Source organism: Gymnodraco acuticeps, unplaced genomic scaffold (assembly GCF_902827175.1).
Source record: "Gymnodraco acuticeps unplaced genomic scaffold, fGymAcu1.1, whole genome shotgun sequence".
Taxonomy (NCBI): Eukaryota; Metazoa; Chordata; class Actinopteri; order Perciformes; family Bathydraconidae; genus Gymnodraco; species Gymnodraco acuticeps.
Genome location: NW_022990583.1, coordinates 3,766,865 through 3,781,130, shown reverse-complemented (window position 1 = coordinate 3,781,130; position 14,266 = coordinate 3,766,865). Strand labels below are relative to the sequence as shown.

At 42.5% G+C, this 14,266-nt stretch overlaps 1 protein-coding gene and 1 pseudogene across 1 annotated transcript; one reads left to right on the top strand and one right to left on the bottom strand.

Moving 5' to 3' along the window:
* The first annotated feature begins 70 nt into the window (after positions 1 to 70).
* Positions 71 to 5,350, top strand: LOC117553842 (annotated as a pseudogene).
* sgk2b (serum/glucocorticoid regulated kinase 2b) lies at positions 4,998 to 13,855 on the bottom strand. Its single transcript, XM_034228031.1, is given in 14 exon segments — positions 4,998 to 5,242; positions 5,337 to 5,426; positions 5,515 to 5,664; positions 5,761 to 5,770; positions 5,772 to 5,975; positions 12,209 to 12,321; positions 12,492 to 12,623; positions 12,703 to 12,783; positions 12,865 to 12,922; positions 13,200 to 13,225; positions 13,339 to 13,417; positions 13,506 to 13,533; positions 13,536 to 13,571; positions 13,810 to 13,855. Coding segments are annotated over 14 exon segments (1,212 nt in total). The 3' UTR covers positions 4,998 to 5,083.
* Between the last annotated feature and the right edge of the window lie 411 nt (positions 13,856 to 14,266).

Genomic DNA, 14,266 nt, shown 5'->3' with positions numbered 1-14,266 from the left:
GGTGAAATGAGTTCAATGCTCGGTTGTAGAAGCGGCGGCGCTGCATTTGGTGTCCTGTGTTCATCGCTAGATGGCAGAAGAAGGCAATTTTTCAAGGGGATTAACGAGGTAATCGTGCTGCTGCAGCCTGGATTATTTTGTAATATTACATCACGTAAAAACCATGAAATGGCATTCAAAAGCAAAGCGGTCGAGTCCAAGGTAAGAGGACAGTGAATGTGTCATGTGTAACATTTCTCTGTTAACAGTCGGGTTCGACTGAATACAAGCTAAATAATGTCCTATAGAAAATAAAGAGGACGTGACAAGTACGGTTATGTCCGATGCCTATTTGTTTTCGTTATAAGGATTGTAAGCATAACTGTAAAGTCAGGTTTTGCAGATAAAGTCGCTGTCTGCCTCCTACTGCAGATAGCCTACACTGTAGGACTGCATAGCTCTGGGTTGAAAACACATGTGTTGATATCTATTACAGAAATTAGATGGAGAATTGTGATATATTCTGTTTCATTCCCACAGACTGTGTTCTTCAATCTCCTGCTATGTCTGGTCATATTTTACTCTCTTTTTTACATGATTGGGAGTGTGTGCTTCGGTGCCTTCAGGTGAGGATCTGTCACACGCATGCGCGCAGGCACACCACCCTTTGAAAGCATCATTATCATACTGTAAATACTTCAAGAACATTCTTCTTTTGTTTAATGTTCTCTGCTGCATGTAAATTAAATAGTGTTTTTGAAAATGAAAACACATTGGAAACCAGGGCAGGCAGTCTTGTTCTGTAGGTGAAATATGATGCCCTGTGTAGTCTGCAGTTTGTATTTGGAGGTTATGGGATGCATACATATACCACAGACAGCAGGGGTACAGGGGTACAGGGCCAGACATATTTTCTTGACAAGGGCCCCATTGCAGCTTATTTTGCCGTAGATCCACCTTTGCTCTCGTGACTCCAGAGAGGTGATTCTGTTTATCTGCACCATATGTTTATCTGGAGACACCCCTACCTGTCGCAAGGTAGACAACATAAGAGCTGAGATGTGTTCACATTTTACAGAGGATTAACAAACTTTCCTGTAATTGCTTACAGTACTTTTCCTTCTTATTGCATATTTCTCTCTTCTCATGTAGGTTGGATAATTTTGATGGATTGATTCCATTTGACTTTAAGACCGAACCCGCTGAATCCAACTCCAAATACTTGGGTGAGTGCAGCCAATATGATCAACAATTTGCATTAACTTTTTTAACTTCATGTATTCTTCCTGGTTTGGTATTTTTCAGTAAACCTCCTATCACTGGAGCTCACTTACTTTTGCAGTGGCCTTTTGTTTGCTGCAGTGGTGAAGAGGCGGGTATGGGACTATGCCCTCACAGTCACACTTCTGCATGTTATTATCACCAGCCTAGGTGAGTGGCAATGTAACAAACACATCTACCTAGGTACACACACATAACAAAAAAACGTGTTATTAAACTGCATGTTTTGTTTCCATGTTGCAGTGATGTTGGAGTTTCCATCGGTGTGGCAGTGGTGGCTGGCTCTAGGTAAAATGTGCCTCTTATCTGTTAGTTTTTGCATTTAAAAGGGACAGTGTGTAGTATTTGTAGGCATCTAGCGTTGTAGTTAACTAATGAAAAGATCTGACCCCTCTCCTCACCCCTCTTATTATAATCAATCAATCAATGTTTATTTATATAGCCCAATATCACAAATGTTACATTTGTCTCAGTGGACTTCACAGTTTGTACAGAATATCAGTATGACAATACCTCTGTCCTTAGACCCACCCTTATTATAAGCATGCAGTAACTTGCCACCAAGTGCCAACCCTTTGTAAAGAGCATGGTATCTTTCAGGACTGTTTACTCACACTGAGGCAGACCTTACCATAACAAAACGTGTGTCAGAGAACTACAGTGGCCTTCATGTAACTTAAAAATGCTAAAAGACCTTTCTAGAGACACATTTATTTTGTCCATTCTAAGCCTGAAAACTTATGAAGATAGTATTCAATTTTTACTAATATATCCCCTTTAATAGTACATCATCATCATCAGCTTTATTTAAAGAGACTCTTGGTCCATTTAAAAAAAAAAAAAATACATACAACACTCAAATATACATTTAAAAAAGGCAGTTATACCAATGTTTCCAAAGAGGTGACTGGTACCGTACAGCACTGAGACACAGATTTGAAAGCAGCATAATAACAGAGTTATGAGAAACATTCAATCGACAGATGAATTTGTACATCAGATTTCTCAAGAGAGCATGGAACGTGTTGACTCGTGCATTACAAAAAAATTCACTTGCACTGCACCACCTTGGTTTTCTAAGCAGTATACGCAAACAATCATTATAAGCAACCTGGAGCTACAATAAGCTCTAAAGAGGTTTACCTTAACCTTATCTGAACACCAAGAGAATTTTCTAGCCAACATGTTAGCTTGTGTATATAAGACACGCCGCTGTCTATACATGTCATCATCATGAGCCATTTCATCTGTAATGATGTGTCCCAGATACTTAGTGTTACAGCAAACAGACAGCACCTGCCCTGACAGAAAGAATATTGGAAAACCAAGGTTCTTATCCCCTTTTGCTCTGCAGATCATTACAGTGCTCTTCTTAGCATTGTATTTAACATCAAATTTGACACCATAATCAGAACATATATTTAGCAACTGTTGAAATCCAGCACTGCTAGGAGAAACAATAGCCAAATAATCGGCATACATAAAATGGTTTACAATCACATGACCAATCACACATCCTGTTTTACAGCCACTTAAATCATCTAGATCATTCATATAGATATTAAAAAGGCATGGTGAGAGGAGCCCCCCCTGGCGAACTCCATTACTAACACCAAATGGCGCCGAGACTGCAGTCCCCCATTTTATCCGCATGCTCTGGTTGGCATACCAATAAGCCAGGATCCTAATTATACTGTTGGGCACACCCCTTTGTTTACATTTTAAAAACAGTTTATGATGGTTAACTCGGTCAAAAGCCTGCTTAGAGGCATCAATAAAACAGAACAGTTGAATTCTGTCTTCTATATGTTTCTACCATTTCCTTCAAAGCATAGATGCATAGCTCAGTACCATGCTTAGCCTTGAAGCCAAACTGGTTATCTGAGGTACATAAATAAGAACATAATCTATCCAACAAAATTATTTCCAGGACTTTGGATAACACACTGGCTAGAGCAATTGGGCTATAATTATCCAAGCCCCCTACCTTGCCCGCTTTGTCCTTAATGACAGGCACCAAAGTAACAGTCAACATTGAGTCCGGCAACATACCAAGTCATGAGGCCGGTAAAACAAATGGCAAGAAGAACTGCAACCTTCGGGCTTGCCAGTTTAAGGTGCTCTGCAGTGATTCAGTCAGAGCCGCTTGCTTTGTTATCAGCTAGCTGTGCAATTGCTCGATAAACCTCATTAGCTGTGATTCCCACTATGTCACTTTTCACAACATTACCAACCTTGTAGGGGTCACTTTTAACACAATTAAGTATAGTAGATTAATGTTAACTTGCCTCCACAACTCAGCTATGTTATCGACTCCAGATACTCCCTCTATGGTACATGGTAACGACGTACAGGCCCTGTTCAGAGCTCCTTCCAGAAGCCAGTAACATCATTATGAAGGAGCTTTTCAGCCATAGAATCCACTCTCAATGTTTGTATATGTTTGTTGACATAACGAACTGCATATTTATATCTAGCATTTGTAAGCTTTTTGAGATCCAGGACAGGCCCCTCTCTGGGCCTACCTGCCCGGACCCAGGCCCCAAAAGTTTTCTTATAGCTTCAGCATGTTGATCAGCCACATGTTTATTCCACCCTGGCTTGACGTTGTGTCTCTTCCCAGAGTAGGTATAGCACGGTCTACTGGCCTCACATACAGCTCCCACAATACAATCATACATGTCACAGAGGTCTTCACGGTGAGAGTTTTCATTACAACCCACATCAACACATAAAGTTGCTACTTTGGGTAGATATACATCACTCAATAGGACATCAGTTCTCCCATAGTACAATAGCCTATCCTCATTTGTGAGCTTGGACCAATCCACTTTAGTGTTACAGGCATTGTTAACCTCCTGAGACATCTCAGGGAGACTATCACAATCTAGTGACATTACAAAAGGAATGTGATCAGACATGGATGCCTCATACACAATCTCAATTGATCTTAAAATGTCATGGGCATTAGCAGTGCTTATGCAATGATCAAGCCTCGCAGTTGTGTGCAAGTTGTACACACTGGCCCTATTACCTTATTAGCTCAATTATTTCTGATGCTCTGTGCTTCTTGTTGTCCTACAGGAAGCGGCTTGTTTCTGATGATCTGCAACGGTCAGCTGATAGCTTACTTCACCTGCAAAAGTGACCAGAGCTACGCCTCCTTCAGCATGTACTGACAGACAGAAAGCTATGAACTTTTTCATAAACAGTCTTGTGAAGTGAGGTGGAATAATCAAACCAGACATCTCATCATTGAGACCACGGTGAGATTCTCCATAGTGCGCGGCTTTTGTTTTTTGTTACTATGAAAAGACATGACTTCCTCACCATCACGCTTAAGGACAGAGCTGGGTCCACTTTGTTGCCAACAGAATGGCATCCTATTGTTTTTATGTAAATGCCACAACAAGATGTTTCTATGTATTTTGCTTGCACAATCCCTCGGTTACTTTGCAGGATTTTAAGGCAACCTGTTCAGTATTTTCAGTACTTTTGTAAGCTGTGGATTTAAGGGCAGGAAAGTTGCACTACATGTTTGTTGCATATTTTAAAGATATACATGTTAAAGAAATAAACCTGCTGCAGAGTGTTTTTTCTTTAATCTCCATACAAACTAAGGTAGCTAGAAATTGTGAAATAGAAACCAGCCTATTTAAAATGATGAACGAATGCTTAGAATAACTTGTGAAAAAGCAAAAATAAACTGTTATTTAAAAACTGATAAAAACATGCAGTGTAAGTGTTTAAAAATAGAATTTGATTTAATAATGTATGACATAAAAAATAAATATTTGACACGTTCCCAGAAGATTTTACGTTGTTATGAACCCGGCTTTGCTGCCACGTACTCCACTGGGTTCATGAAGGAGAATCCTGGGAAGGCCTCGTTGGTCCCAGACGCCTGGCACTTATTCACAGAGGCAGGGACAGGTTGGAGAGTGAACTCAGGGTCGATGTAGCTTAAATCACAGGGGCCGGCCTAGAGAGGATAGGGAAATCAACATACACTCAGGTACACCGTGCATTGGTTCTAAAACGATATGTCTCTCCATTTCTTTATGAATCATTCCTACCACTTTTGGGATGAAGGGAGGTCTCACTTTCCTGGCCAGCAGGTCGTCCCACTCGATGGATGCAAAGAAGGGATGTTCCTGCAGCTCCGCCTGCAGACACATTGAAGTTAGACGCTCTGTAATTATGTGTGTGTGTATCAATGCTCGACTCTATTTTATAGGTTTTGTGTGCACTTACAAGGTCACTGCTTCCCTCTAAGCGTTTGGAGACGTCTCTTTCCAGCAACCCCTTTAACAGTGAGGCCTGATAACCTCCACTGCGCACCTGCAGTGGAGCGTGAAGTATGTTCTCAAACATCTCTGCTTTGCAATGGCTGTAAAACGGAGGCTAAGAAAAAGAACATGGAGGTGAAGGAGTCAGGTGAAAATGCTGGAGAAAATCAAGTGAAGAAAGTATTATTTTATATGCTGCAGCTGCATTTACCAGTCCATATCTCAAACAGCACAGTGCCGAGGCCCCACCAATCCACTGCTGGACTGTATGGGAAGCCTTGTAGCACCTCTGGAGCGAGGTACTCAGGAGTCCCACAGAATGTATGCATGATCCCACCTACTGCCACACCTTCTTTACAAAGCCCAAAGTCAGTCAGCATCACATGACCCTCATTGTCAAGCAAGATGTTCTCTGGTTTGAGGTCCCTGGAAGACAGAGGCAAACACCTAGAATTTGGTCTGCTGGCTTGTTTGTCAGGGGGATTAAGGAAATCAAGTTTTATTTATATAGCACATTTTTAAAACGATTTTTGGTCGAGCCAAAGTGCTGTACATGCAATACAAACACTTTACTACAATAGCAAACAGAAGACAACAAAAAAAAAATCGCATACAGGGAAATGTCAGGAGTCGTGCTCTGCTCTGACTAGAAGGCCAGAGAGAAGAAGTGAGTCTTAAGTGTAGATTTAAAAACCCCTAGGGTCTGGGCCGACCTCACATGGAGGGGCAGAGTGTTCCAAAGCCTAAGGCCAGCTGCTGCGAAGGCTCGGTGCCCTCGGGTTTTGAGCCTGTTCTTGGGTACTACCAGCAGCAGCTGGTCAGCCGACCTTAAAGCTCTGGCTGGGGTGTAGCGATTGATGAGTTCTGATAAATAAGCCGGAGCCAGCCCATTTAGTGCTTTAAAAACAAATAAAAGGAGTTTAAAATCAATTCGGAACCGAATTGGAAGCCAGTAGGGGTGTAACGGTACACGTACCCGTACCGAAATTATTCGGTACGGGCCCTTCGGTTCGGTACACATGTGTACCGAAGTGTACCGAACGAATATAACGTTAAACTTAAAAAATTGAGAACGTGAACAACTTCTTGGAAGTAATCTCAGGTGCTGCGTCGCAGCATTCAGAGAATGTTGCTCCCATTGTGTTCAACGCGTCATAGAGCGAGCAAGTCATTTCATTGGACGAGAGGCATACTATGTCAGAGGGATGCGTTCAAATGTAGTCAGTAATTTGAGGAACTGTCTAAATGGCGAACGCAGATAAAGTTGAGCTGAAAATCCTCCAGCATCATTGAAGTCTCCGGTTTAGGAATATTTTGGTTTCGCAGTTACGTACAAGGATGACGGACAAAGACAGGTGGACCGAACCAAAGCTGTTTGTCGGCATTGTTCAACTAAAATTGGTTACGCGGCTGGCAATACATCAAACTTGCACACTCTTTAAAAGGCATCACCCGAACGTGAATATCACCGGTACCAAAAGAAAAAAGACTGAAGTGCAAACCCAACTCCCGCTAGCATTTAAGCCTCCACCACTCGCAGAGAGTTCAGACCGAGCCAAAGCTATTACAAACACCAAATATCCTTATGTTGCCATGTTAGCAAAGCGCTACCTGGCTGTATCTGCTACCTCTGTCCCTAGAGAGGGTGTTCTCCACAGCAGGAGACATTGTTAGTGCCAGCAGATCTGCCCTTTCGGCAAGCAATGTGGACAAGTTCATCTTTCTTTAAAACAACATGAAAATACAATGACAAGCAAGTCATAATGTCAAACTGGCTGCTTAGGTACTAGTACAGTACAGTTCAAATACAGATTATTTCAGTTAATTAAAAAGCTGCACCTTAATGTTTATTTTATTATATTTTGTATTTATTTGAGTGAATATTCATAGTTTAATAATAATTAAAAACCCAAAACTAATAGTTTATGTTTTGTGAGTACTAGTACAGTAAAGTTCAAATACAGATTATTTCAGTTCATCGAAATGCTGCACCTTAATGTTTTTTTTATTATATTTTGTATTTATTTGAGTGAATATTCACAGTTTAATAATAATTTGAAAAAAATATGTTATGTTTTGTGATAATTTTTTCTGCTGTACCGAAAACGTACCGAACCGAACCGTGACCTAAAAACCGAGGTACGTACCGAACCGAAATGTTTGTGAACCGTTACACCCCTAGAAGCCAGTGCAGTAAGGCCAGAATTGGGGTGATGTGGTCATGTTGTGCACCGTCAAAAGTGTTAGTCAGTCATGTTTCATGTTTATGTTGTATTGTTTTTCACTTCCTGTTTTGTTTTTGTCACGTCTCATTTCAGGTTCCTTGACTCCCTTTCCTTATGTGTTCTCCCACCCTCATCAGTGTCAGCCCCGCCCCTGATTGTTTTCACCTGTGTCTTGTTGTTGAGTGTTTAAATTCCCCAGTCTCCCAGTGTTCAGTGTCAGTTCGTCTTGTCTTGTCCTCATGCCAGTACTCTGCTCGTCGTCGATTGCTTCTTTTGTCAAACCTACGTTATGCTTCTGAAACTTATTGAAAGTTTAATTCCTCACGTTGTGAGCGATATTTTGTTGTATCTTTTTGGACCCTTTTTTGTCACCTCGTAAGAGTGTTTTTCTTTTGTATATATTTTGTGGAAGAAATAAAGTATATTAATTATACTTTACCTCTGGCTCCCGGGTCGTGCATTTGAGTCCTTACCTTTGAGTATCCAAGTTCTTAACAGGTCACGCTTTTTATGGTCAGTGAGAAGACGTGCAGCTGCGTTCTGCACTAGCTGCAGGCGTCTAATTGACGCCTGGTCCATACCCACATAGAGCGTTGCAGTAATCCAGTCTCGAGGTAACACAGCCGTTAATAACCCTTTCTAGGTCTTTAAAAGATAAAAACAACTTGGTCTTGGCCAATAGTCATATTTTAAAAAAAAGCAGGTGTTGACTACGTTGCTGACCTGCTTATCAAATTTAAAAGTGCTATTAAAGGTCACTCCAAGGTTCATGACAGAGGGGAGGATGTTTTTATTGAGGGAGCCCAGAATTTCAACCGGGGAGGCTGGAGGTTGGGGTCCAAAAAGATGACCTCGGTCTTGCTCTCGTTGAGGTTGAGGACATTTAGGCTCAGCCAGGATTTTATCTCTGTTAAGCAGTCCTTCAACTGCTGTAATGAGTTGACATTTGAATTGAGAGGCAGATAGATCTGTACATCATCGGCATAACAATGGAAGGGGATGTTGTGTTTTGTGAGAATTGAACCTAGGGGCAATATGTACAGTAGAAAAAGGATGGGGCCCAGAATCGAGCCTTGGGGAACCCCACAGGTAAGAGGGGCTTTAGCAGAGGAGAAGGTACCTAACTGCACTGAGAAGCTACGGTCTGTCAGGTAGGACCTGAACCATGCAAGGGCAGAGCCTGTGATGCCTGCGGACCGCGACAACAGGATGCTATGGTCCACAGTGTCAAAGGCAGCTGTCAGGTCTAACAGCACCAGGCAGCTGGGCTGCCTGAGTCAGTGGCTAGGAGCAGATCATTAAAAACTCTTAAAAGGGCTGTTTTAGTACTGTGCATAGGTTTGAAGCCAGACATGAATGCCATACGTGGTTAAGAAAGACTGCAGCTGGGCGTAGACTACTCGCTCCAAGACTTTAGATAAAAAAGGTAGCTGGGAGATGGGCCTACAATTTGCGAGAATGGAGGGGTCGAGATTTTTCTTTTTAAGTAGTGGCTGGACCACGGCATGTATGAAGGCAGCTGGGACACATCCTGAGCTAAGAGAGGTGTTTATTAGTAATAACATATTTGCTCCAACTGATTCGAAAACATCTCTGAGAAGGCGAGAGGGAATATTGTCTGAGGTGCAGTTTGTCGGCCGCAGGTGCTTGACAACATCCGAGAGAGAAGAGAGGGATACAGGCTCAAAGTGGTCGAGGACAGCAGGGCACAGAAAAGGAGCAGGATCTGGGGTAGCACTAGGGTTGGGAACCGAAACTCGGTTCCAGATGAGAACCGATAAGAAAATGCCGGGTACCGGGTACCCATACAAAATACACAATTTCGGTTCTGCTTAACGGTTCCTAAACGCGGTAGACCCTGTATTCCAGCGGGTCCGTCTGCACCGCGGTGCTGCGGTGACCCGGTGGAATACAGGGCGGACCTGGAGAATCACAGAACGGCCGGTCGTCAGCGGGCCGTTGACGGCCGGCTCGGTACGCTGACGGCCGGCACCGCCCTTCATTTTTTTAAACGGCATCATATAAATTGCGCTGACAGGCGACAGAGGTCCACAGTTGCCCCGCAGCGATGCTCCCCCCGCCCTCCCGTAGACATTTCACGAGCTCAGTCACTTCATAACACCAAAGATAGGTCGCGGTAAACACTCTGAAGTGAGGCTCCACTACACTAAAAAAGAAAAAGAAAAGGCAAAGTGTAATGCCTGTTAATAGCTTGCCACAGGCATAGCTCAGTTAAAATAAAGCACAGCTATTGTGCAATACATTTGTATTGCATGTATATTTTTTAGTAACAATTTCAGTTAAAGCTTTTAAGAATAAATATATTTTTGTTATCTAAACGTTTGACCTCTTTATTTTACAATTTTGGAATCGAAACGGGGAATCGATAAGAACCGGAATCGATAAGCAGAACCGGAATCGAAATCGGAATCGATACATTTCAAACGATACCCATCCCTAGGTAGCACTAGTGTGGGCTAGCCTAAGAGCAGATACTTTTTGTGAGGATTTGCAGTATCTCCCTCCTTCTTCTCTTCTTTGTTTTATGTTTGTTATGTTCGTTCTGTCTGTCTGTGTGTCTGTCTCCCGGGCTGGGTGTGGCTGACCCACTTCTGATTCCCTCCAACTCACCTCCGCAGCTGCTGCTCATCATCCTGATTACACTACTCACCTTCACCTGCTTATATGCCCGGTCCTCTCATCCAGTATTCACCAGTTCGTCGTTTCACCTCGCTGGTAATTCGACTTGGTACATGTAGTTTATGGTAAAACTAACTCTCTGTGTTCCTGCCAAATCTAACCCTTGTGTTCTCCGTCAGAATCCATCTGCCTACTCCTCTGCCTGCCACATCCAGCCACGTTCCTCTCGTCTGAGTATCTCCGTGCTTCCACGCACACCAGCTCCAACCTGTCAACTATCGCCAGCTCTGGATCCCCGGCTTCCCTCGCCAGTGTACCTTCGTGCTTCCACGCACACCAGCTCCTTCCTGTCAACTCTCACCAGCTCTGGTTCCCCGGCTCTCCTCGCCAGAGTATCTCCGTGCATATCCGCACTACCTCAGTTGACAAACCCTGGCTTTGGGTTTATTGGATATTAACTCCCTCGTCTGACTCTATATAGGTTTTTGGTTAATAAACCTTTTTCTACCTCAAAAGCTCTGTTTCATCGTCCTGTGTTCAGCATTGTGAGTTCACTCCTGTAACTACCGGTGAGCGTAACACTTTTTTGATAAAAGATTTAAGAAATGTATCACAGAGAGTAGTCGATGTCACAATTTGAGAAACATCACAGGGATTAATGATCGAGTTGAGGACATTAAAAAGAACCTGAGGTTTATGGCTGTTTTTGGAGATTAACAGAGAAATGTGCTCTGTTTTGGCTGCTTTGACTCCCGTCTGGTAGTCGGAAAGGCAAGCACGAAGGATTTCTAGGGAGACATGGAGTTTATCCTTTTTCCATTTTCTCTCTGCACACCTGCAGGCGCGTCTGAGAGCACGAGTACAGTCATTGAGCCACGGTTCTGAGAGAACTTTGGTGCGTCTAAGCGTAAAAGGAGCAACAGAATCCAGTATTAGGGTACATGTCGAGTCAAACATGGAGATAAGCTCATCAGCACTAAAAGCACAGTTCACCTCTAATTTACAGATCGGAGAAGCATTAAAAACATCAGAAAAAAAACTACTGCCTAGATATTTATGAAACTTGGTAAAAGGTGTAGTCCATGGTCCATGGAAAAAGAAAACATAAAATGTTGGTGTGTATCCGAACAGAGGAGCAGATACATGTATACTTTCTCCTTTTTAGAAATTGTCTAGGCAGAGGTTTTTGCTCTCTATGATCCTTTCTGGTTTCAACTGTGTGAGACTGACCGTTGAGCGGCCCAGACCAAGCAAGGAGGCAGAGGCAGAACGTCCAAAAATATAACCCGACGTGGGCATTTATTAAAATCATGTGCACAAAGTTCACAGCCTCAATCCTGCTGTTCTCGTTGCACACATCCTGCAGCCACAAGGATCTCACACACAGCCAGTTACAAGGAAACAGCACCTAAATACACACATACTACTCAATAATTAGTACAAATTATGTGCAAATATGTAATGTCAACTGTACTGTGCAATCACGCTAATAAAGTGCAATATTACCCGGCCTGAAGCCGTCAGTCCATAGTGACGAAGTTACCTTCGTCACAAACTGATATTTCTTTACATCTACATTTTTAAATATTATTTTGGAGGACATGGTTGTGTTTAGTGATAACATTGTTAGTGAGAGCTCTCTTATCAAAGTGAACGTTTAATTGGGATTTTCCTGCATTCAATAATTAAACATTTGGAACATGTCTAAATCAAACATGAGCAAAAGTGGCGAGCCAGGTAAAATAGAGCCTTTTCGAGGGCTTATCTATTTGTGTGTGTTTATATGTACTGTACCTGTAAACAATGTCGAGAGAGTGGAGGTAGTCCAGTGCCATGGCCATCTCTGCAGCGTAGAAAGCAGCCCTCGGTTCAGGAAATGAACCCTCCCTCTGAAGGTGGTAGAAAAGCTGAAAACAAACAGATGAGTGTTAGAATTGTAGGACAACATTTTAAACTGCATTTGCATAGGAAATACTGTATGTAGTTTGAGTAAAGATTTGTAAATGTTACTTTATATATGGGTTTCAGATAGTTGGTTTTGGCTTAAGGGGGTCTGAGATGTATATACATAGGCTACCTCCCCTCCATTAACATAGTCCAGGACGAAGTAGAGTGTGTTCAGTGTCTGGAAAGAAAAGTGTAGCCCCACCAGGAATGGATGTTGTAGTCCCTTCAGCAGCACGCTTCTCTCAACCATCACATGCCTCTGCTACAGACACACAGCAGAAACAGTAAGTACATGGATGGACAGACAGACAGATGGACGGACAGACGGACGGATGGATTACCTCGTTCCTCTTGACAATCATCTGTTTCTGCAGCACTTTGACAGCATAGTAACCTCCATCTTGATGCCTTGCCAGCAGCACCTGTAGAAGTTGTTCCATTAAGCTGTGTCATTATATTTCCCAACAAGAAAACTCACATTTAAAAGATTTCAAAACCCTTACCTTTCCAAAGCTGCCTTTGCCGATAACTTTCAGATAGTCAAAATCTGACGGTTTCATCCTGATTTAAACAACAAAAGAAAACTATCAAAAAAGTGTTGTTAGCCATATGTTTGGATTCTATGGGCCTATCTTATCACATTTTTCAATTGTGAAAATGTATTTCTCACCAATTAAGCATTAACAGTCTAGTGTAATCTTAAGCAGAACTGTCTCTTTTTCAAATGTTACTCAACAAGCTGCTAATGTCAGAAAGAGTTGATCTTTAATATGAAGCAAAAACAGCAGAACCCTTTTTCCTGTCTTATTTCTTGGCATCAGGTGGAAAACTGACTTACTGTGAGGTTTCTGTGTTCGCTGAGCTCTGAGGAGAGAAAAGATACATAAGGTCAGAAAAGTCAAGAGGTCAGTATTTGTTTCTCTTCCTGTCAACGCTCAACAGTCTTGGAAATAAAACCCCTGTAGGCTACTACTCACCCCTGTGACTCTCTTCTCTCCTCTCCCCTTCTCTCTTGTCTGCCTGCTCTGTCGCTGCAGGATTTTCTGGGTGTCCAAGCTTAAATCAGGCGGACAAGAAAAAGTAGTTACATGAGGGTTCAAAACCAGATTTGGCAAAAAGTAAAACTGAATTTTTGCTAACTTACTGTTGGCAGAATTGCTGACTTGAAACACAAAGTCACTGAAGCCAACTTTCTTCCCCTTGAGCGGAGCTGTAAGACAGAAGAGACGGTATAGTCCGTTGAGTTACATAAGTGTGCAACAGCTGTATTTAGTTATTCCTTTAGAGCATATGTGTCAAACTCAAGGCCCGCGGGCCAAATGTGGCCCGCCACGTCATTTTATGTGGCCCGCGAGAGCTTAAAATGTCTGATTGTCTAAAAATAAATAAGTCAAATGCGTGCAGTGACCAAAAACTACATTTCCCACAATTCATGCCGATTATGTTACCCGCGAAGTGACGGCATCCCGCCACTAGACTGCAGTGTTTCCACATCGATGCGATTTTCCCAACAAGTGGAATTGAGAAATACGAATAATGATCCCAAAATGTCCAGGAAGAGAAAAATGTATGCAGATGGAAGGGTGTTTCAAGAAAGATGGGAAGGCGAATACATGTTTGTGCTTCAAGGAGAAAAACCGGTATGTCTTTTGTGTTATGAGGCGGTGGCGGTTGTCAAAGAGTACAATCTACGTCGGCATTTTGAGACCAAACACGGAGCTAAGTATGCCAAAATTAGCCATCAAGAAAAACAACAAATTGCCCAAGAATTAAAAGGAAAACTGCGATCGCAGCAGAATGTGTTCGCGAAAGCCACAACCAAAAACAATGCGGCAGTGAAAGCTAGCTTTGTTGTGGCTGAAGAAATCGCCCGCGCTTCAAAGTCTTTTTCAGAGGGAGCGTTTT